Source organism: Trichoderma atroviride, chromosome 5 (assembly GCF_020647795.1).
Source record: "Trichoderma atroviride chromosome 5, complete sequence".
Taxonomy (NCBI): Eukaryota; Fungi; Ascomycota; class Sordariomycetes; order Hypocreales; family Hypocreaceae; genus Trichoderma; species Trichoderma atroviride.
In genome coordinates, this window is record NC_089404.1 from 1,189,787 (window position 1) to 1,213,021 (window position 23,235).

Here is a 23,235-nt window from a genome sequence, read left to right on the forward strand (position 1 = left end):
AGAGGAGGTTGGCGCAGCCTACCCAAGGTTTCTTATCTGAAGGCTTGTGTAACAGTCGATGTAATATATAATATACAAAATCCCAGACAAATTAAAATACTATACAGAAGTAGTGTGTACGGCCAGCTGTAGTATATAGCTTCCAAATCCTTCGTTTCTTTTCACTCACCATTTCAAATCGTTTCTCTTTCAGAATACTCCGGACTAAACGTCATCGTATCACCAACAATAACAGCGACAACAACAAAATTATACTACAAAATCATACTCACGCTTCTGTCTGAGTTGTAGAAATTTAAGTGCTATCTTTGTGATCGACTCATTGTCTGTTGTATGCACTTGAACTCGTCCTCATAGTTTGACCACCGGTATGTGATCTCAGATGTTGGATTATGTGATTAACGATTAACAATTATTTAAAGCAACATCAAAGCTTCCAAACATCATGTCTACCGCAGGCACTACCTCGATTTTCGAAACTCAGGACAAAGCTCGCCACCGACCGACTTACGCCTCTTTTGGGGAAAATGGTCTTACAGCGACGGCCACCGCTTATGGACATTTACTCCAAATAACTCAATATTTTGGAAACGACCCATCTGGGTTCTATTGTGTTGACCTAAAAGATGTTCCCGAACCATATTTGGTTACACAGCGCATGGAACACCTCCAAAGTTACATTGTTCACCCTGATAAAGGGATGCGACTGGAGGTTGAGAATTTTAATACGTCGGAACTATGGGATAATATTCCAAAGTTAAGCTTTCCCAGCAACCGTTGGCCAAAATTTGAATCCGAAGCTGTATCTGGAAACTTCAGTACCGAAATCCAATACTTCATTCATCAAAAGGCTGTGTATCAGACATACACATTTACCTCTTGCGGCGAATCGTCAGCTTCATTACCGGAAATGGCTTTCAACGCTGAATTACTTATTCGAAACCTCGATTTTTCGAATAGCTGTATCTGGAATATGCAGGAAGCTGACAATAATTCCTATAAGCACCGCTCGCCTCAGAGAAAAGATTGTATACTCAGAATACATGAAATTGGAACAGAACAAGATGGCGGTGCCAATCAGACAGCGCAGAACAATGGTAATGCCGTCGTTTTGGCTATATGGCCGTTCATAGGCGACTCCCCTCAGAGTGTTTGCCCTAAGGGAAATACCGCTAAATACAAAATAATCCATGGAAGCCAGGTGTTGAACGGCGGTAAGAACGAGTCTGTGACGGTAACTTTGGTCTACACGCTACATTTTGGCCCTTCTTCCCAAGTGGAGAGGGACATTTTACCACCCAGCCCTCCTATGGAACTTTTACGAAAACTGAAAGCAGACGCTGAAACCACTAAAACTCCATTCGCAAAACCGCTCTTTCCCGACGATGGGTACCTTGGCATTGCATTAAAGAGAAATTTGGAACATATGCTATCTGTCTGTTGCATCCCTGTTAGGGACAGTACTGAGGATAAAATTCCGCCGATTGCAATTACATGTGGTGATATGGCTGGTCATAGAGTTGCAAACGAGGCAAGCTTGTAAGTTCAGCATGATTGTATATCTATATATGTATTTTGAAACTAACAAAAGAAGTTCTGCTTTTCAATTCTTGCTTCTAGCATTTCGCCATTTCCATGAGCCACTCGACATCAACCACAATTCTCACTTGACGCCGAATAATACTTGTCACAGCTTTGACTGTCAGATGCGTTCCCGCATCTGGAAAGTATGTCGAGGGCATTTGAAGTGGATAACTGGCCAGATGAAAGCAAAGGCTGGCATTGTTGAATCCCATTACTGGGCTACTGGTAAACCAATAGAGGCTAAATATGGCTCGTCACTGCCTCAGAAGTCTCTCATGGAAACTCCATTCCATATCATTAAAGTCGCAGAATTCTGTCGAATAACCAAAGACAAAAACGCACTCGAAGAAATGCGAAAAAACTTAGGGAATACTAAGATTATCGGAAATTGGGTCAAAACACTTGATAGGGAAAATAAGCATGGCTTGTATGCGTTTCCCCGACCTAGAAAAGAAGCTCCGATACATTCGTTCTATTTCCCTGATCATGCTATTATTTGGTGGGCTGCCAAATCAGTGGAATATCTTGGCCTTGGTCAGGAGCTCCAGATCGAAACAAGCGCATGTGCTGCTAAACACAAACCGCGCAACATGAGCTACTCATCGGACGATATACGAACTAATATTATCAAAAGATTTACTACAGAGAATCCTGTCTTGAAAAAACGCATGATAGCCATTTCGCGCAACACAATCGAGACTAGATTCTTGATCCGAGAGAAAGAAATTGTGCTGTTTTCTGCTCTAGATCAGGGCTTACTTGATGAGTCTCTCTCGCCGTCGAAGTCTAACAGTTCAGAAAAGATTGATGTTTGGGCGAATACTATGGCTTGTCAAGCACAGCACGAAGATAACCAAAACACCCAATGGGACCATCCGCTTCAGTTTGCCCTTGCAATAATAATGTCTTCAAATGGCATCCGTATAAACTCAAAGCCTTCAGCGGAAATGATGCATCATTCAAAAACAATCCTACTCAACAGTTCCTCACTCAATGGTCTTTTTCCAGGACAGCTCGATGGATATAAAGAGCCCGCTATCTTTATGAAGGACATCATGTGTGATTCTTATTGGCGCGTTACATTTGAAGTGCCATACATTTTATGGAAATATTCGAAGGCGTCATCAACAAGTGAAGCTAACAACACTGGCTATTCAAACATTTCTACTATACAAGCCTCTACAGACGCCCAATCTACAAAACCACCAGCTTCATATATAACCTCCACGGAGTTTAACCAAGCATTTGATAAACTTTTCGAGCATCTGAATGCTGCTTTCTTTAGCCCTGGGCTATCTACCACCAATGGAAAGCTGGCTATAAAGAAGAGCGTTCCCTTCAAGACTTTCATTGATCAGAACAATATTGTTGAGCTCCCAGACGAATGGATGTACACTGAGCCTAAATTCTTCGACTTCAATTGCAACTTATCAAGAGATTGCAACTTGAGTGAAGTTGTTTATGGTAATGAAGTCTTGGCAATGTCCAAAAAAGAGACATTCCACAGAGTTGGGAATGTCATTGCAAATGCAATCGACCTGCTTAAGCAAGACAACAAGTTTCTAAACCCAGAGAGTCCAATCATGGGCTACATTGTTGACGTGCCAAGAGGTAGCCCTGCCAATAGGGAGTACACAAAACCTTTGATCATTTCTAATCCCAAGATTTACGAGTATGTTGGTGGAAAGCGAACACCTGAGCTCTCTAAAAAGAGACTGTTTCACTTTTTTAAAGCGGACTTGGCGACTGCACTAATTTGTTACCTTGCCTCGTCTGAAAAATCTAATATTTCATCCTTCTTTGACAGGCACGCGGCATATGATAAATATTTCTTCGACGACGTTACGCCTGAAACAAACAAATGGGTAACTGAGTTTCATTTATCGTTTTATAGGATTCTTGCTCGCGACATTTCCAAGCCTACTGGAATACCCCTATTAGAGGAAATTAACTACCCGCATCCTCGTTTAGTAGATGGGAGACGGATCAGTCGAGCTGTGATCAGTTTCAGATTCGATGGCGACTACTTTGATCGCTATTGGACGTGCCACTTCTTTGAATTCAACCCAAAAGAGTTGTCTGAGTCAAAATGGGAGCCGCGTAAGGTAGTAGAAAAGCACTTCGGCGCCATCTCGAAAGCGAATCCATGGAGACAGCGGCGGGTACTGGAACTCCTCATCGTTGGTTCTATGCTACAGGAAATACTATTTTACTCGCAAGAAATTCTCGAAGAGATTAAAAAAAGCATACAAAATAGCGCCAAAGGCCCCTACAGGGGCCTTCGTCAACAGCCACCTGCATCCGCACTTCTGGATACATTCGACCTTTTTACAAAAATAGACAATGGGAGATTCGTTGCCATCAGTCGACTATGGTATAAGTTTCAGCATATTCTTCAGATAGTTGAAAACGATCTCCAGGAGAATCTCGCAAAGATAACACTTTGGAACGATCGAGAAAGAGCACGGGGACATGACAAGCCTCGATGGACTAAGAGCGATGAACGCGATTACAGACCCATCATTTCTAAGCTACAGGCTAATAATAATCATAAGTATCATGAACTGCAGAGGTGCTACGTCAATATCACCTCTTTCAATGCATCTCTTTCAACGAATCTGGATAAAATGCGTGGCGATCTAGAACTTCGTGGTGCAGATGATATTCGTCTGTTTACGTATGTCACCGTCGTCTTTCTTCCAATCGGCTTTGCTACTGGTCTGTTCAGTATGAGCGATACGCCCTCTAGGCACACGTTAATCAGTATGGCTGTTACTGCGGTTATCGCCATTTTGGTTACTGTTATTGCGTTGACTAATGCTAAAACATTGGATAATAAAATCGTTAGTCCGATTCTACGCAGTTCACGAAGAACTCTTTACTCGTCTGTCGGACGACCCCTCAAAATTATTTATTCGGCACTCAAAATCCGGTTTCGTCCGTGCGTTTATTATTTTGCACGTTATGTATACTTTCCATTTCTGAATCAGTATACAGGTTCGGGCTTGGTAATGGAATTGATGGAAGAGTTTGGCAGAGAACTATTTGAAATGGCGGATAGTGTCTCGCCTTGGGAACATGCTTACGAAGACTATTCAAAAACCATGAACAAGATGCGGACAAGGGAAGGAGAAGATGAAGAGCAGGATTGGGGATACACTATCGGAAAATATACCAAAACTATCCCGCAACGAATGAGCGTTCGATTCAGAGGTGGTAACAAAGCGACTGCTGAGACGGATCCGGCTGCAGGTAGTGTACTAGATTATCCAACTAGTCTGGCCTGAGTTAGAAGGGAACAAGGATGAAAGAGATGACTGTTTAGTGTCCAAGATAGGTCACAGAGCGGACAGGGGGGGATAAAGTGGGATTATAGAATATAGCTTACCCTTGCTTAGAAATATGTACTGGAGATGTCAAAAGGTAGTATAAAGTGGCTGGGGTAATAGATGTAGGGAAACGTTACATGCATTTGGAACCTTAATTCTGTCGACCAGCACTCCAGACAAAGTCTCGGTTGTTGCTGCTGTTGCTGCTGTTTCTGCTGTTGCAACTGTTGCTGATACATTCAAATCTATTTGGCAGTTGTGTATTTTACTACGTGGACTGGCTGCCTTGTTGAGTTACGGTTAGGGTGCTGGAAGATTTCCTCTATTAATATGACACGATTATGTTTCTTTATTAATTTCTAGACGTTTCTGTGACCTCGTAGAACTAGGCATTATAATTACTCTATACGTTCGGCGATTGCTTTCTGAACCGCATACATGCTTTCCGGCCACCAAGTCCCATCCGCCTCTGTAGATCCCAGAGTCAAATCTTGGGTTTCTGCAAATGACAGTATCCGTCCCAGCTCCCATTGCCCAATGCTACCAATCCACCACACGCCATCTAACAGCATGACAAGAACGAGCCAGTGGGCAAAGATATTCATAGCCAGCCGCTGCGCTGCAGTAAGTGGTACAACTTGCTGGGGAGAATTGGAGTTGGCTTGATTTACCGCCACTGGCATGTAATCCAGGGCTGATTGAACGAGCTGGAGAAACTCAAACGGCACCTTGTTCACAAAAGACATGATGATTCGTCGCAGTAGGTTAGATGGCCTGGCGGATGTCGCGGAAGCCATATAGTTCCTCAACCATGGAGAGGCTTTGTCCAGTTTGCCACACTGAGAGAAACCCGATGTAGCATACAATGATTGTGGTGGTTCTGGTCTTGACTGGCAGGGAGAGAAGACCTTTGCGAAAAGTTGCTCTAGAAGCTTGAGAGATGCAAGGCAGACTTGTAGATCGGAATTATGAACATTTGGATCGTGAGCGAATAAGTTGTTTTCTTCCATGCAGACGGCCTGCGCTCGAGCGTCGAGTTTTTCCAAGGCGGCGCTGTATGTAGCAGACACTATTGGGAGTAGTAATTGCTTCGTCTCCTCTGAAGGGCCGTCTTCGGGGAAATAAACATCATCGCCAGGCAAGTTGGTTGAACAAGAGGAACCATCCTGTTCCACAGTCAAAGTCGGGCTGAGCAATTCGTCTCCTGCGTCATCGTATGTGCTGTTCAGTAGCCCGATATACGCTACAGAGGCAGCACGTATTGAAGTTATCCACTGTGACTGCATTGGCAACAAGTCGTTTGATAATATTTCCCCGGTTCGCTTGGCTTTCTTAGCTAGCAACACCCGCACAGTGTGATCGGACAATGCATACAGCACCATCAGCGCAGCATTAGCCAAGACTGTATCACAGAGATCGTCATATATAGCGCCCTGTAGCTGGTGAAGTGACGTTCTGTGATGTTGATCTGCTAGGGCAAGCAGCCTTTGTATCTCGTCCAATCTCTCCAGAGGCGCCGACGAGTGCTTTAAAATGTCGTAGCACTTACACACAGCCGATAAAGCCAATATGGACTCCATAACAGGCCTACTGCCAAAGGCAAGATTCGGAATGCCGACATGGAGAGCGTATAGATCTTCTGAATTATAGGGGATCACGCGGCTGGTATGGGTGATGTAGTGACTTAACAACTCAAGCTCCTCAGAGTTGAGAGTGTGAGATAGCCGCGGCCCTTCCGGAACTCTTGAAGCAAGGTATGGCGATGCGGAAGTGAAGCCCGAAACACTGGAACAAGCATCGTCGGAGCGTGCTTCGAAGCTCTTTGGGCTGGCTTCGATGAGACTCAAGTATCCCAGACCCGGGATTTCTGGGGCAAGCAAGTCCGGGTCAGGGCTGATGTGTTTTGATTTGGGCCTGAAGCGCTCGTCTTGGAAGGTATATTGACACTCGTGATTCCGCTTCTTGCAACGTGTGCAAACAGGAAGTACTTCGTCGCACTGTTTGGGCGGTCAGCGACCATTTATTTCGGTGTCTCAACATTGTCTAAATGCAGCTAACCTTCTTTCTCTGTTTCTTGCATCTCAAGCAACCCTTTCTGGACTTTTCATGTGAACGGCGGTGCTTGTATTCTTTCGAAATACTAGTGAGAAGCGTGGGCATTTTCGCGGTATGTAATCGTTGAACTTTGAATTGACTCCTTGGTGACAGTAACCCGAGTCATTAGAACTGTGCTTTATATTTAAAGACGGTTTAAAAGACATGCGCTAAACCGCAATAAAAGTCCCGCTAAGTGAATTTGGAATTGGCGGCTATTTGGAATTTGAAATCCGGCTGTGTTTGGGCCTAAGCATAGTCTGTTTAGACTTTGGGGCTGAGCTTAAGAAGGAAGGCCTGCAGACTCGAGAGCCCGAGAGCCCGATAGATTGATGAATTGTCGAGCGACATTACGCGTTGAGCGGAATGCCCGCGGACCAGCCCGGACAAGCACGGAGTAACGCCGCGTAATGGCATGGATTGTGAATTTGAATAAATGATGAATAAGAGAGCCGTGAGACCTGCCAGCTTCCGTGGCTTCGCATGCTTGTTTCGCATGCTTAAAACTAGAGTTAACCGACATCTTGCTCGAGTTGCCAAGTGTTCAAAAATTGTTCAAAGGCTTTGCTGGAGATGTGTAAGTTTGCATCGGTATGAACTTCCTATTAGGACTTCGCGAATTCAATATCCTGAAACGTATCTCTTTATCTCCATGTCGGCAAAGGATCGAGCGCTAATCGCTTATACGCCCGCTATTCGCTTAACTCTCGCAACACATCAGTGGCAACTACTATAGTATGTAGCAATTAGCACTCCTAGGAGCTTGTATTATTAAGGGAGCCACTTCGAATGCAACTCACCGCGCAATGACTTGCCAAGGGGTCAGATGTTCTCGGGAACAATAGCCGTAGCCTAGACCAGGTTGACGTTTTGCTGAGATTGAGCTTGATGCAGATCATATTTGCATCGCTGACAGCGTAAGCTGCATTTCCTTCTGGAAGGTCTTCGCCATGGACGACTCAGCCAGGCATAGTCGCCAAGAGTTTGAGCGGTGAGGATGAACAAGCCATGTGACATGTGATGTTGTTCAGGCCGCTATAAGTCTAGGAATATGGTTGATTCGTACGCATCGGGTGTTTTCGCTGTGGGCTGATGCTTGTCTTGAGGAGCGTAGAACGTGCGGTATACTGACTATCCTTTTTCCTAAATTAGTAATTATCGTCGCAACGCATCGGTAGATCAAGTACCTGTCGGCAAACTAAGTGTCTGCCGGCAAATCAAGCGCCTATCGATATACCAACCCTATCGGTATACCAAGCCTATCGGTACGCCAAGGGACTGTAGGTAGCATTGAGCAGACCAGAACATGTTGCACAGAGAAGTTGTCAGCTGTATAGTTGAGATGAAGACATGATGTCTGCGGTTTGCAGTAGAGTTGCTGAAGTCTGACAAGAATATAGGCCTCTTCGCTGTTCAGTTGAGTATTTGACTTGAGAAATTGTAGGACAGTCAACTCATCGAGAGCTCTGGCGAATGTCTTCTCAATTCCAATATCAACACTGAGCTGTTCATTCGGGTACGCGTTCCTTGGAGTTTTGCTCTACATTGTTAAGATGGAGGTTCCAGTGGCACCCTTCACTTTAAATATTTGCAAACTCCAAACGCTACATATCTAATCATCTGCGATCAACATGGATAGATGTTCAAATTGCCATTGAAACTTTTTCACTAGGTATCTAAACGTTGTGGATTGCCATATTAGGGCCGAAGCCGCCTCTTCAAATACGCTCGCCGTCTTCATCCACAGCGTATTTGCATGCAGTCTTGGGAGGTTTGACATAAAATGGCTCTTCATTGGAGTACAATGGCACGTTATATGCATGTTATATGTGTGTCTTCGTTATCGGGCGCGGGAGTGTGTGGTTTACAGTTTGCGATACCTTCCAACAACTGAGCAACTTGTTTTGAGCAGACTTTGCTTGATGATTCTTGGAGGAAACTCCATCAACAAAGCTTACACATTTATCTAGTGCATTGCATTTCTATCTAGCGTACTTCATGCTCATCTAGTGTATTTGCAATAATTTGCCTTGGACTTGGCTTACACAGGCATGTAAACGTTGACATGTCATTTCATTGCAGAGGACCATGAATTCCAAATATTGCCAACTTTCAATTCCAAATCCTCAAATCCTCGTCTTCGCAGGATCGTATTTATAAAAAATTTTAATTCTCTTATAGCATCATGATACCTAGATGTCAAGTCATCAGGCGCATAAACCATAGCGAATGGTCTGCCTGATGGGTCCATCGAGCGTATTCCTTCAGGCGTATGCCCCACAGCGTATTCGCTTATTACAACCGGCATAGTGCGTCTGTGCCAAACCCAAACTCAAATACACCAAGACGATTAAACAGCCAATTTTAACTGTAACCGGCTTAGCCAGAGCGTTTAGTCTGAAGAGAGCCACTGAATTAACACAGCTTTGCCGCACCTATGGGATACGCTCCTGCTGATTTCCAAAGGATAGACCCCTATTGGCTGCCCCTGAATGCAGCTTGTAGCTACTCCAGACTTTCGGACTGCAGACCTTCCATCTTACCTGCGCCCCAAATACGCCTTGTCGAGCTAACCCGAATTGGAATATTTGAAGAAGCAAGTATTTGATATCAGCTTCGAGATGATGTATAAGTACGCCACGATTTACGGATGGAAAGGAAAGGTTAAAACAAAGTAGCTCTACTATCAGTCTCAACTGTACTTAGAAACCAGCATATACTTAAATCAACCAAGATGCGTGGCTTATTTTTCATCTCGACTCTGGGAAGCTTAGCCTCCGGCTTTGCCATGCCCAACTTCCCCGTCAAGGGCCATGAATGGATTCCAGCAGGACCGCAAGATAGTGAGTTTCTAGAAGCATCAATTACATCTTATATATACTGGAAACTAACAGGGCGTTTACAGGTCGATCTCCTTGCCCCGGCATCAACGTCCTTGCTAACCACGGCTACCTTCCACGCAATGGCAAGAACATCGACCTGCCAACTCTTCAAAACGCCGTCGCAGCCGCATACAACTACGCCCCCAACACTTTTGACGACGTCTTTGCGCAGGTTCAAGCCATGCAGCTCTCAACCACGGGGAACATTTCCACCTTCAATCTCGCCGACGTGACCAAGCATGGTTACATGGAGTTTGACGGATCGTTGTCGCGCAATGACTTTTACTTTGGAGATGCCCAGCACTTTGATCCCAAGATTTGGGCCACCATGGTAGAGAGATTGGCTTTGAACAAGGTCACGAAGGACCCCATGTCAAAGTATGTCACTATTGAAACAGCGGCCAAGGCGAGGGCTGCGCGCGTTGCAGACGCCATGAAGGCCAACCCGACCTTCAATGCTTCGGCTCTTGAGGTTCAGGGCAGCCCCGGCACGACGGCTCTGTATTTGACAACGCTGTGGGATGATTCTGTAGGAGCTGCTCCCAAGGAATGGATCAAGATGTTCTTTGGTAAGTCAACCTGCTGCCTGATTGACAAATGTTGTGTGGTAGAACTGGCGCTGATACTTTTAGTAGAATTCGAACGCCTCCCTTTTACTAAGCCCAAGACCCAGAAGACAAATACGGATATCGGAAACATGTTTGCAAAGGTTCAGGCCGTGCAAGTGTAAATTTGAACAATCAGTACACATTGGATTGTTCATAATAGCATTCTTGAGAGCTGGGAGTGGGGGGTTAGAGAGAGGCATGCGTTGTTGTTTCTTTTGTTTTTTGTAAGCGTATCTACTTGAGCGTCAATGGATGTTGGTATGAAGAAAGCAATGGCTTGCTTTCAACTACATACCAGGTTATTAGATTAGATGACAATTACACCTACAGAACTTTTAGACCGTTGATATATGTATACATATAAGCCACGCTTAGCTCAGCTTTTCACCAGCGAACCAGATCCGTCATAAATAATGACTAGATACAGCCCAGCTATCACAGTTTACATAATACTACATGCATCTGCCGCCATTACGTTAGCTCTACCACTCTTCCCTTGGCCGCGAAGTTGATCCAAGGAGACGTCAAGGTCCTCCCAGTAAATGTGGTCCATCCAGCCTCCTCTCTGTTCTTCCATAACTCTAGCCATGGTTCGCAGACACTCTTCATCGGTCTCAGCCAACGCCGCAACCACCAAGAAGACTCGCTTCTCAGGATTGCGCCCGCTATTCGCAAGGTAGATCTGGTTATACGTGGGGTTGTGAAGTTTCTTTAGCTGGTCTTCAAACGTCATGAACAGCATCATTATGCGCGCCGTTACCCAGGGGAAGTTGAGACTTGAATAAGGAAAAGGGCCGCAGATATCCGAGTAGATGTCTACTCGGATGGCCTCGAGCAACTCTCGCCGTGACAGACCTTCTAGTCTTGGACGCCTGGGTAGCACTGGCATGGGGTCATTGTCGGACTCTAGGCGGAGTGGATGGGGCCCACCCATGTCAGCGGAGCGTTGTCTGGAAGATTCGGCATCTGAGCGCAAATTGAGCAGCAGGGTTTGCCTGCCGAGATCCTCATTGGGGATACGGTCGAGGTTCCATCCAGATTCGCGGTACAATAAGAGATTGGATTTTTGACTGAAGAAACTGTTCGCGGTCACATCCAGCATGGCGTGTAACGAGTTAGCTTGCCCCCTGCGTCTGGCTCGTTGGCGCTGTGCCGAACGGGTACCCGTCTTGTCAACTCTGTTGCTAAGAGCCTGGGGAAAGTCTGAGGTAGGGGGCCGGCCATCGGCGAAGAAGGCAGCTCGGAAGGTCTCCCCCAGACTAGCAAACAGTCCAATAGGCCGGTCGAGATATTTCTTCTGTACGAGCATGTTGTGTAGGTGGACTATGAGCATTGGCTCGGGTATCTGATCCCAGAGCAGTTGGCCGAAACGGTAACCAAGCTCCAAACCTTCGGCCAATCCGACGCCGCAGAGGAACGGCGAATATTCCCAGAGGCCATTAGGGTTGCTATTGGAAAAGCGAGAGGGTGGCAGCGTTTGCAGCCCAGACATGTACTTGGATTCTCCTAGCCAATCTCGGAAGTCCCACAGCAGGCCTTCAAGTACGGCAATTTGTCCCTGGTGTCGGCTGGGGTCGCCGTGCAGCATGCTGTCTCGCTCCAGTAGCTCTTTCAGGACATCGGTGCCCTGTAAATAGCCCTTGCCAGATCTCTGGTTTTCACGATCCAGAAACAGGTCGACGTCTCGTCTCGGCCGGAACCCACTCTTTGGTGGCTCCAACACATGCCCCCTGAAGCTGCTGATGGACCAACCCCGTGAGACCATCAGAGAGTCGACTATACACTGCAGTTGGAACACCAAGCTTGGGCTGATACGCTTTTTGACATCGGTTCCGGGTTTTTGCATGGCAAGAGAGCTGTCCTCTAAGAGTTAGAAATATTGTCGTATTGGCAAGGGGAAAAGAGAAGGAAAGGGTGAATTAAGCAAAGAAATGGCTCACGTCACAATGCCGGCAAACTCGTTGATGCCATAGAGTCGCACATGCTCACGCCACTGACCATCGGCGGCCCAGTCGACCTTTTCGTACACATGGTGTTCCCCTCTCATCGTGTTGCGCTGGACAACAATGCTGGAGTAGACGTTGACCAGGTCGTAAAGCCAGTTGATGGTATAGGATCGACGCCAGCGCAGTCTCTGCTCCTTGGTGGCGCGCCGAAGATCCAGGGTTGGATTCCACTTGTCTATCTGCTCAAGCATGCGCTTGGTCGGCTTACCGCTGCGAGTGGTCTGGAAATCGGTCACGAAGTCTACGAGATCCTGATATGCGTAGATGAGGAACTGTTCCTTGACATCCAGATTGGCCTCTTCCATCTTCTCTGTCCGCCCATCCCCATTCGAGACCCTGTGAAGCGACATTGAGAAATTGCTCATTGCCTTCTCTATATTGCCACGTGTAATGGTCCGCATCACCGTCTCGTACGACTCGTGGCCGGGAAATTCGATCATGATAGCCGCCTCAGCCCGCTTGACCATGGCCGTGGCCAGGTCTGCTAGGGTAGCGGCTACGGCGCCGTTGAGGCCTTTGTACGCAACATCATGCCACACGCCGCTAATGTATAGTCGCAAGTCGATACTTTCCTCGAAGAGGGCATAGACAGCCAGGAGATAATCGGTGACGATGCCGTCCGAATCTTCAATGATGCGGTAGCTTTCGAGCGGAACCTGATCCAACGTCGCGGGCTCAGGCTTGGCTGCTTGTTTGCTCTTTTTGGCTCGCTTGCCGCCCTTCTTCTTCTTGCCTCTCCCTGGCCGAGCTTGGCGGCGCTGGTGCACGGCGGTAGCTGCCTTTGGCTCATCGGATTCCTCGCCGTCACTAGAGTCTGCGGCAGCTGTATCAGGCCCGTCATACGCAGAGTTTCCAAGACCAAGTGCTGCAAATTTGTTGGAAAAGTTGGCCTTTTCAACCTCGGCGTCGAGTTCGGCATCGAGTTCAGCTTCTTTTCCAGCATTGGCCCGGGAACCCTGGCTCCCAGTCTCACTCGGCTGATCCCGCGCCCAAGCAGGGCCACCGAGAACCTCAAAGACCTCCTGCAGAGCATCAATGAAGTACTTGTGACCTACATTGCTCTCCTCCATCTCTGGGTCAGGCTTCGTATCCAAGCCTGCGAGCTGCTGAAAGGCCTCGTATACAGTTGTCCTGGCGCGTATAACCGACTGCAGCTTGCGGTAGATGGCGCCTGGGACGCGGGTAGCATGCTTGGAAATCGTCTTGGCCATTGCTACAAGCTCCTTGACCGTCACTTGGCCTGTCACATTTTGGCTGTTCTGATGCTCGTCACTGCCTGGCTCAGCGGCAGCCGACGACTGGAGGATTGTGTTGGAAGCATGGATTATCCAGTATAAGAGCCGCTGCATGTCCCGTTTGTACGTATGGTACGTGTTTCGAGGCACGACGGATGCCATTGTGAATCCGCGCTTGTTCAGCTGGAATTTATGTCAGACCCCCCTTATAACATGTCATAATCCGGTTGTCTTAGGTGGCTGAAGCTGTGCAGATGATCCAATGGACCTTTTGAAGCTTGGTCTTAATTCTTGTATTCCGGGGAAGATGAGCGAATGCTTGATTACCTAAGGTCACGTGTACCTCTATACATACATGTGAGGATAAGCCATTGAGCTTCAATGTTGGTACCCGATAGCATGCAAATGCGGATCAAAAACAAGTGAAAAACAAGTGATGGTACGGACAGGAACGACTCTTACACTAGATGGCTTTTGATGTACGTGAATAATTTTAGACGGGGTGTTCCTGTGACGAACCGTACACTAGATAATTAGTAATACGAGGGATTCCCAAGGGACAAACCTAGAGTTCAGTCCTGGGTTTATGTTGGCGGGCGGTTAGGAGACCTGTAGTCAATGTAGGCAATAGTAAACAAATGTCACCAGAGTGTAAGCAGTGCAGAGCGTGTTGCAATCTTGATTCTGTGTTAACAACTGGCTATCTAAGTTATCTAAGGAGCGTAGTGAAGTGAACTTATATATCCAGTTGGTCTGGACGGGATCGAGGAAAGATTCCTCGATCTGGTTGAGGATCGATGTTTGTATTATCGATCCTGTGGTGGATCGAGAATCTGTTTCTCGATCCATCTTTGATTGGTGGTTCGGTCCTAAGTTAATCCGGTTCCGCCTACCCTGTAGGCCCATTGTCACGACGGGTCGTGACAGTTCCGAATTTTTACCCTCCTGGCTTACGCTAAGCGGGGATAGAATAAAAGGACCAGTGGCGGGCGGCCCACCCCTTTCTTCGCCCACGTCGCCCATCCAAATCGGGAAAATTTTGGATTAAGAAGAGGATAAAAAAAATAAAACGTGCACATTGTTGTTGGCGAGGCTCTTTCCTTTTGTCCATCCTAGCTGCCAAGAAGGATTTTCCCCATTTGGGTGGGCGATGTGGGCGGAGAAGGGGGAGGGCCGCCCACCTCAGGCCTGACTTATACGGCTTCCATAAGCATCAGGGCCTATTTCGCGCTGCGTTGAAAACGAAATCTGTGGAAAAGAGCATTGAACGCTAATATGAGATGAAGACCATCTAGACCATCTTCATGTACCTCATTTACAAGTTTACGGGCAGGTGGCCTCCCTCAAAATGACCAAAAGGTTGAAGTGTATAAAACTGTGGCATTCAATTAAATCTTAATTCCTAATTCAGGTATCTAGTTTTCTAATTATCCAATAACATCTTGTAGAATATTTTGATAGCGTTAGCCATGAGAAATCTAACTTATTACCACCCATCACTATCTCGTAGGTTGCAGCATCCACAGTGCACATGTATAGGGCAACTACAGTCCGTGTCGAGAAAAGAAATCGAACATGAGTTGGAAACCTGCTGTGGCGTTGTTGTGTAGAGGCAGCGCATGGCCGGTATTTGGCTGTAGGGCAATCTCAATGGCCGCAGCATTGGGGTAAGTCTGATTCAACATGGTCACATTGGCCAAGCCACGGCAATCGCCTCGGCAAATGTAAAAGTCAAACTCGGGCAGCAAGAATTGCACAGGGGCTCTGAAAGATGGGCCGGGATTTCCAAGCAGTGACCAGGCTGAAGCGAACTCTCCAATGGGGACTGGCTGTTTGAGGCTGATGCCGTAGTCGAGCAACTCCTTGGTGAACGCGGTCTTGGGGTTTCCTCCGAAGAAGATGTTTTGGATACCATCTCTCTGGCACACAACATAGCCGCTTGGGCGATCAAAAGCAGGGGATCCAGTAGCAGCATATTCGACGCTGAATGAAGTCGAACCAGCGCTGCCGAGGTTTTCGGTCAACAGATATCCCGTAATGATTGCTCCATCGCTAAGGGGGCCGTATCTGGCAATGAATGCAGAAGTGAGGAAAGATCCGAAACTGTGTCCGATGTGAACGACTTTGTGTGGAGTGGCCAACGATGTGAACAAAGAGTTGGAGGGCTGTGCATGACCCGCAAACTCATACAGGGTGCCATTACGGGCCATCAAAGTCAACTGGCGGAGGATTTCCAGTTCCAGAGGAGCTTGGACAACGGTGTATGCATCCGGGTGATCAGATTCACCGACTCCCAAACGGTCATATGTAAGGATCGAATGTCCTGCTTTGAGTGCTGCCTCAACATAGGAGTGGTTCTCCGGCTTGTACTTTGAGTCCCAGTATCTGGAGTCGTAGTGTACTCCATGGGTGGCAATCTGCAAGGTATTCTTCTTCGAATTCTTGGCAGAGTTGGGAATACACAGCTGCGCGTGAATGTTGAAGGTCGCAGAAGTTGTAGTGTTCTTGATGATGTTGCCGGGTCCATGTATGGAAGTTCGAGTGGCGTCGAAGATTGCCCAAGATACTGCTTCGATATCATTGTCTACCTTGGGTATGTCATAGACTGCAGTCTCTGCAGTGATAGGCAGTGGGATGTTGAGCTGTTTGCAGTATCCATGAGGTCTTGATTCAAGAATAATATTTGTCGAGGCAGATATGCCAGGAAGGAGCATTAGGGTGCCGAGCAGGAGTTTAGACGCCATTGTCAGCCGAGAGATGAAAAGAGCTGCCGGCTAGGTTGAAGTTGGTCGATAAGGAAATGATGTAATTCAGGAATCCCAATCTTATGTGTCAAAGCGAATGCTGGTGAGTTGCAAGTGATTAGAAGAAGCAATTGCAGGGAAAGGGAGCAAATAAATAGACAATGATTGCGCCGTGATATTCAAGAAGCTTGCCAAGGTTCCAAAATACGCTTATTCCGAACTCAAATAAAGCTTAATTCCAAATGGCGTTTTAGTGCAGATGCGGTCATACGCCCACCTTATACGCTCCGCAATACGCTGTCAGCTATACGCCTACGCCTTATAACTCACAAGACGCTAGATCCCACAACACAGCCTCAGCCCTGCTGACGGGAGAAGCCGAAAGAGGAAAAAAAAATAGTCTTCTCTGCAATTAGGGGCAACGGTGAAGCTTGGCAATGCATAGACGCTACCTATCAAAAGGCATGCGCGATTTGGTTGCAAACTCGACTCAGCCACTTTACTATACGTTGACCTCCGTCATGGATGCCTATGTTAAGGAGCGTATTGATTCAACCAACAGTAACAGCTATTGGATTATTTCAAATTGTCTCGGACTAACTCGGCAATGCCAGCGAAGATGCATCACTTCAAGCCGAGGGTACTGACAGCTGCCTACAATACTTCAACATCTGATTGCCCCATGTGCGGTTATAGAATATGAGCTGGGGCGGCGTGCGCAACCTTTGGCTTCACCGCTGTCTGGGCCACTAGACTGGATATATTCGAGGGAGTCATTTGTAAAAGAGGCCATATCATTATAATAAAGTCTTCTAAGTGGTTAACAGTACTTGAATAATTATAAGTAGATTTGACTTGATTTCTTGTAAGAATATTTGGCTCGATGGTTAATAATGCTCGCTTCATTGCATCAACTGCAAGCGGTATGATGTGTGTAGATTTCCAGAAAAGAATTTAGATTATTGTCTAGTAGTTTGATCTCTGGTTAAGCGTTTTTGACTCTTTTGCACTTTGGGAATGGATTTTATAATGCTTGTTAGTACTGTTGACAACTTGAAGTTGTATTCCTTAATCCAGCGACGTGTTGGTACGCATTCGATCTCATACAGTCCAAGTAATTAAAAACATATATCCAATTCTTACCGACAGATACATGATGATCATTAGCGGCCAGGTGTGGTTTTATCAAGAAAGCAAATAAGCTCTCGGCAGCTACGAGCAAAAGTAAGACACTAAATCATGAGGCCTGAATTGTCTATTGTAACTGTTGACCGCGGGATTATCCACAAAGTGATTAAGTTTGATCTCGAAATCTACTCTAAAAGACTAGTTTGTAGCTTTAATTCTTCAGTTCTCAAATTCTGAGAGAATTAGTCAATTGAAAATATTATGCTAACCTCCAGGGTATCAGATAATCTATCCGGGATGTTGAGTGACAACTTCCCGGGTAGTATCTCGATGAGCCCCTTGCCTTACTAATAGTACTGATTGCATGGGTAGGGACACACGTCTTGTCCAAAATTACTGACCCATCATTCAACATTTCTTAATGAAAGCGTACTGGCAAGCAAAGTTTCACCATGTGTAGCGATGTCGGCATCATGTCTATAGATATAGCACCTATGGATATAACGGCAATAGCTCTATACACAACCTTGTCGCACAAATCCATCGTACGACACATCAAACGAATAACATTCTCTTATGCTCCCTGCGTACTACACATATGCGGCTTGAATAGCCAAGTCATCGGCAAAAATCGTATCAATCCCACAACGGCCAAGTTCCACCATTTCCAGCATCCACCAGATAGACAAACAAACTCATTCTCCTCCCACAAGCCACATCATTTTGCGCACTCATGCTGCAGTCGCCGTCGGTATATGCCCAGTGCACACAGCCGTCACCGTCCTCACGATCGTCCCACAGCCAGTATGGCAAGTCGGGCAGGGAGCTGCCACCGTCGGCATCGGCAGTGGGCAGTGACACGGCTGAGTAACCGTCTTTAGTATTTCGCAGTTTGGTTGGGGACCACAGTGCAACGTCATTGCAGGGCAGCTGTGGTTAATCGTGTGAGTTGGGCAGCCCGCTGGATAGGGTTGAACCGGGATCGGAAAGGGATCAATGATGATGGGGGGGATCGATTGCGATAGGGCCAATTGGAAAGGGAGTCGGAATCGGGATGGGGGTAATCGGGATAACGATGCCCATGCAGCTAAAGCTATTAGATGGATGTCCAAAGAGATAAACTGAAGCGCGTACTACTCACAGGCCTGCATGCAGCAATGCCACCATAGCTTGCTTAAACATCATGGTGAAAGAAATAGTAGATGAGAATCAGTAAGCTGTTAGCTTGAGTTATTGGTGCTACAAGAAGCAAGTTTGTCGTGAGAAATGCTCCCTTTATATATGCAGAGTATTAATAGAAGCATGCATGTCTCTCCAACGTGCATTATATCACAGCTGCAAAAGTTCCAATGTGGCAAACCTCACATCCAGGTGAGACAAGACTCCATTCCATAACCTACCAATGGCCGAACCCCTTGCATAGGCCAGTGCAGACCGACTTATCCGATGCTGATCCTTGAAGGATTGAGAAGTGAACCAAGACATTGCCTTTTACTTCCAAGTATAGCACCACTCGGTCAAACCTCCCAACCCTGCTTTCATCCTTTGGGAATTGTTCAGGTATATCTGCTCTGAGTGGCTGTAAAATGTTACTCTTACCTACAAAATGCTCTCTTAGGTATGTTTAAACCTCCTCAATTTACGGCCTAGATCAACTAGACCCGGGTAGATGAGTTCCGTCTGGCTATCCATGTCTTTCTAGCTCCAAGCAAGCAAACACTTTCGTTCTCAGGCAACTTGGCCACCATTCAAGTACTTTCTAGATAAGGATATGAAGCAATGTTTGTGTAACTCGCCTTGTACTACGTGCATAAGCATAAGAAAGCAAACAAGGATACTCTTTTCACTAGTATCCAATGCTGCTAAAAATTGCTCCGCATCTATCACCATCCAATATACTACAGTAGCCACCAGTTCTTCATATCAACAGTAAAACAAATCATGTATTATTATTTTACTGTGCTAGAAATAAAGTAGAGAGAGAGCAGTTACGAGGAATAAAAGTCATATTTCACCGCAAATTCTTGACTGCCCTCAGTGGATTATACAATAAAGTGGTTCCCATTTCGCCTCTCTCTACACCGTTCTATGTATAAGGTAGACGAAATCCAAATAAATCTCACTCTTAAACTCAAAATCCGTGTTTAACCATGCTGTTTCGCTAATCTTCAAAAAATATTATGCACTGCTTTTGTCGCTTGCGCGTACGGCGTGCCCAAAGTGTATCAATAGTCATACTGCAACGTCTCTCCCAGAGCGTTGAAAGAAGGGTCGTAAATGTGACGTCAAATGGCAAAATAAACAAGGAGATATCGTCTACGCTTATAGTTTGGAGCGAACAACCTCTAGGCGATACTTGACGTCTTTGAGTGCCTTATTCGTTGGCTTCCAGTCGTCAAATTGTCTCAGCAGCTCCTCCGTTTCAGCACTGAGCTGCGTCTTGACAAAATCCTCTTCCAAAAGTCCGCGCATGATCCATGGCAACACATAGGGATTGGATGAAGCTAGAGGTGTTGTCTCTCGCTTTGGGATTTCGCAAGGTGTGGGCTGTGCCGTGGCAGTCGTCTCTAAAGCGTGCATGATGGCGAGGTCATATACGGCTGCGTCATAGTACAAGCGTGAGTGGCCTTCGCCAGAGTAGAGTGATCCGGCAAGGGCAACGGAGAGTTCACGAATGAGGCCGTGGTCTGATATACCCAGATTGCGAAGCTTGAGTGCGAATCCAATCAGGTGGGAAATGAAATCGGGAGCATGTACTCGACCATCGATGAAGACAGCACGGTAGATGTAAGGGTGATTTGCAGGCGAGTACACAGCAGACTATAAACGTATTAGCTACTCCTGTTCATAGTTGGCAAAAATGGACATCATCTTACCTCCATAGGGACGAGCTGGTCGTCAATACTGCCCACAAATGTGACACGAGCTCCAAAATCGACTACTCGTTTGAGACAAGCTTCGAACCTTTTTGAGTTGGCGCTGTTAGGATCACCAAACTCCCACAGCTCTGCAGCAGAGCCCATCAGGATGCTGGATTTGTAGTCTGGGAAAGGGCCGAGGGCCACGCCGGCCATGGCACAAACGCCAATTCTGGTGTCTGTTAGCACCCCCATATCAATCAGCTTCTCCAGCAGCATGATGCTGACTGGCACTCCTTGGGAGTGGCAAGCAATGATAACCAAGTCGGCCTGGCGAATCTGCTCAATCCAGTTTAGTAGGAGCTTCCACAGATTTGCCACTCTGTCATTGATTCTGCCTTCTCCTTCGAGGGCAACCTTCTCAATTTTACACTTGGGGCTGCCATGGCTATCGGTCCATTTGCGAATAGCCTCAGCGCAAAGATTTGCAAATCGCAGAGAGGTTCCTGTGGGCTGGCCTATCATAGGACGTAGGTATGACGCTGGAAAGAAGCCATGAACGCCAATAGCAACTGCCTTGCGGATCTTTGGGGTGTCTTTGACACGGAAGACATGATTTGGAGGTTGCTGCGAGGTTCGTAATACGAGATTCGTAATTTGTCGCAGGATAGAGGGGTTCTCCTTCATTTGATATGTGCTAGAAAACGATGGAAGTAGCACGTTGGGCGGTTCTTTTACGGTGGACTCGATCTCAGCGACGGCCTTCTTCGAAGGCACCTGTTTCTTCTTCTTAGAATCGGTCCTGGCCAGTGAGTTCGAAGCAGGCAGCTCTTGTTCGGCCCCTGCTTTGGTAGAGGGAGCGGCAAAGCTCTGTTCTACAGGAGCTGATTTTGTACTGTCTGCAGAAGGCGGCCGCTGGATATCAAGATCCATCGATATCGGTCGAATCCGTTTGGTTCTGCGCCACGACAATACGCTTGCTGGCGGTTCTGGTGTCAATGCATCATCTTTAGGGTCTTTGGCCGGCGCTTCTGAGATAGCTCCTTCTGCCATAGGCGTTGGTTGGGCCTCTGACCCTTCACCCATGACCGCAATTTGCCCTGATTCCGGTAGTGGCGCCTTATCCTTATTTTTTGAGGGCTCTCTGTACCAGAAAGCCCAAGTAGAGCCGACTTTGGGAGGAGGGCTTTGTGGCGACGGCGCTTCAGGCGGAGAGACATCTTTTGTTGATACGTCTTTGGCCTTTACTGCGGACTCTTCTTCAATCTCTGATTTTTTGCTGGACGATCGCGATACGGTAGCAGCTGAGCCTTTCGAGCGTTCATTCTTGAGTGGGGCCATTTTGCCTGATGGAGCTGTTGATCCTGTAGCTGTTCCCTGCTTCGAAAATGCTTCGGCGTCTTGGACTGCTGGTTGTTCTTTGGGTGCGTCTGGCTCAGCCGCTGAAGCTGCGCTCGCGTCCGGCTGAGGAGTGCCATACCAGAAGCCAAACCAAGAGGCCGTCTTTGGGGCATCCGGAGCACTCTCGGCAGCTGGAGGCTCAGAAGGGGGCGCTTGCTCGGAGGGTGCTGGTTCAGCTGGCTCAGCTGGCTCGACATTTTCGGCGGGCTTGGATGCCTCCTCTTCTTTTATCGCCTGGGGATTTGGCGCGGCCTGAGCAGGAGGTTCGGCAGGTGGAGCTCTAGCCCACCAGCCGAACCAGCCTGCCGAGGCCGCTTGTGTCTGTGAAGCATCTTTAGCATCGGCTGTTTGTACACCTTCGCTGGTGGAAGCCTCTGGCCCAGATTGCGGCTCCTGAGAAGGCTGGGGCTCCGGGGTTTCCTGCTGCTCGGTAGCCGGCTTTGTTTTGGGAATCGGGGGCATCTCCGGAGCAGGTCCCGACGCCCTGGGGTCTTTATCTCCGGCACGTGAAGAATCTGCCGGCTTGTTCTCTTCTATTTTCTTGTTCGTAGATGAGCTGCTAGACTTGGACGAAAGTGATGCAGGTGGCGCAGCTGAATCGGGGCTGTCGGGGAGGTGCGTGTCTTCGCTTCGCTTCGTGTCGAATCGAGAGAAATCGGGTGCGTTCCTGGATCTAACGGTGTCTCCCAAAATGTTCTCCCGGGCGATGGATGTCGATGCGGTGGCCTTTGCGGGCTTCGCCCACGTTGCGTACCAGCTGCTGGTTTTCCGAACCTGTTGCGCTCCGTCAGAGGCTGTCCATTCAGATCCAGGGGTTCCCGCCCGTGGGCAGATGAAGAGGAAGGGGGGTTTCTTCACCTCTTTTACCCGAAGTGACGCATCCGAAGGCCTGTGATCGCTGCTGGATCCAGGCTGTGGAGGCCTTTTCTGCTCGCTAGCCTGCTGCGCCGAGGCAGATGACGCCAGTGACAGTGACGTCTCAGGCGACAGAGCCGTGGTTGGCAGGCTGGACGAGCTCAGAGCGGCGGGATTGGGGCGTTGCCTCTTTCGCGGCGGCATCACGAACGCAATACTGATAAAAGGCAGGCCATAGAATGGATGAGGAAGAAGGTAAAGGACACGCAGTTTAGGCTTCGATGATGCAAGGTTGGCAGGCAGGAAAGCGGCTGGAAGGTTCAAGCTGTAATTGATGGTACCTCGGAGCTACTTTGTTCGGCGGACTCCGTAAGAATGATGGATGACGATGCCTGGAGCGCCACAGCGCGCGTTTCCGGGTGCTCCAATAGCGGTCTCTCTCCCCTAAAAGGGCCAGGGATGCCCTGTGGCATGTGCTAGAGCCTCCCATCAAGGCCCCCTTCGGTTGGGC

At 47.5% G+C, this 23,235-nt stretch overlaps 6 protein-coding genes across 6 annotated transcripts; 2 read left to right on the forward strand and 4 right to left on the reverse strand.

Annotated features, from left to right (window-relative positions):
• Positions 1 to 445: 445 nt before the first annotated feature.
• TrAtP1_009600 (uncharacterized protein) lies at positions 446 to 4,871 on the forward strand (the record flags this gene model as incomplete). The annotated part of the gene is made up of 4 exons (XM_066114358.1): positions 446 to 1,539; positions 1,595 to 4,347; positions 4,433 to 4,525; positions 4,582 to 4,871. 4 exons carry the CDS (start codon positions 446 to 448, stop codon positions 4,869 to 4,871), a joined length of 4,230 nt encoding a protein of 1,409 aa, XP_065970454.1.
• A 373-nt stretch (positions 4,872 to 5,244) lies between these two features.
• TrAtP1_009601 (uncharacterized protein) lies at positions 5,245 to 7,204 on the reverse strand. Its single transcript, XM_014091311.2, has 2 exons — positions 6,972 to 7,204; positions 5,245 to 6,910 (listed from the first exon to the last, which is right to left on the reverse strand). Exons 1-2 carry the CDS (start codon positions 7,071 to 7,073, stop codon positions 5,312 to 5,314), a joined length of 1,701 nt encoding a protein of 566 aa, XP_013946786.1. The 5' UTR covers positions 7,074 to 7,204; the 3' UTR covers positions 5,245 to 5,311.
• Positions 7,205 to 9,741: 2,537 nt separating this feature from the next.
• Positions 9,742 to 10,696, forward strand: TrAtP1_009602 (uncharacterized protein; the record flags this gene model as incomplete). The annotated part of the gene is made up of 3 exons (XM_014091310.2): positions 9,742 to 9,850; positions 9,913 to 10,458; positions 10,525 to 10,696. The coding sequence occupies 3 exons, from the start codon at positions 9,742 to 9,744 to the stop codon at positions 10,617 to 10,619; spliced, it is 750 nt and encodes a 249-aa protein (XP_013946785.1). The 3' UTR covers positions 10,620 to 10,696.
• Positions 10,697 to 10,701: 5 nt separating this feature from the next.
• Positions 10,702 to 14,327, reverse strand: TrAtP1_013362 (uncharacterized protein). The gene is made up of 2 exons (XM_014091061.2): positions 12,438 to 14,327; positions 10,702 to 12,353 (listed from the first exon to the last, which is right to left on the reverse strand). The coding sequence occupies exons 1-2, from the start codon at positions 13,898 to 13,900 to the stop codon at positions 10,940 to 10,942; spliced, it is 2,877 nt and encodes a 958-aa protein (XP_013946536.2). The 5' UTR covers positions 13,901 to 14,327; the 3' UTR covers positions 10,702 to 10,939.
• A 955-nt stretch (positions 14,328 to 15,282) lies between these two features.
• On the reverse strand, positions 15,283 to 16,647 carry TrAtP1_009603 (uncharacterized protein; the record flags this gene model as incomplete). Its single annotated transcript, XM_014091309.2, has 1 exon — positions 15,283 to 16,647. Exon 1 carries the CDS (start codon positions 16,480 to 16,482, stop codon positions 15,283 to 15,285), a length of 1,200 nt encoding a protein of 399 aa, XP_013946784.2. The 5' UTR covers positions 16,483 to 16,647.
• A 3,285-nt stretch (positions 16,648 to 19,932) lies between these two features.
• On the reverse strand, positions 19,933 to 22,928 carry TrAtP1_009604 (uncharacterized protein; the record flags this gene model as incomplete). The annotated part of the gene is made up of 3 exons (XM_066114359.1): positions 19,933 to 20,430; positions 20,487 to 22,643; positions 22,728 to 22,928. 3 exons carry the CDS (start codon positions 22,926 to 22,928, stop codon positions 19,933 to 19,935), a joined length of 2,856 nt encoding a protein of 951 aa, XP_065970455.1.
• Positions 22,929 to 23,235: the final 307 nt, after the last annotated feature.

Coding starts and splice junctions, on each gene's coding strand:
- TrAtP1_013362 (XM_014091061.2), bottom strand. CDS start 13,900: ATGGCATCCGTCGTGCCTCGAAACACGTACCATACGTACAAACGGGAC. Junction 12,354..12,437: donor GAGTTTGCCGGCATTGTGAC/GTGAGCCATTTC, acceptor CTTAGAGGACAG/CTCTCTTGCCATGCAAAAAC.
- TrAtP1_009601 (XM_014091311.2), bottom strand. CDS start 7,073: ATGCCCACGCTTCTCACTAGTATTTCGAAAGAATACAAGCACCGCCGT. Junction 6,911..6,971: donor GCAAGAAACAGAGAAAGAAG/GTTAGCTGCATT, acceptor CCGCCCAAACAG/TGCGACGAAGTACTTCCTGT.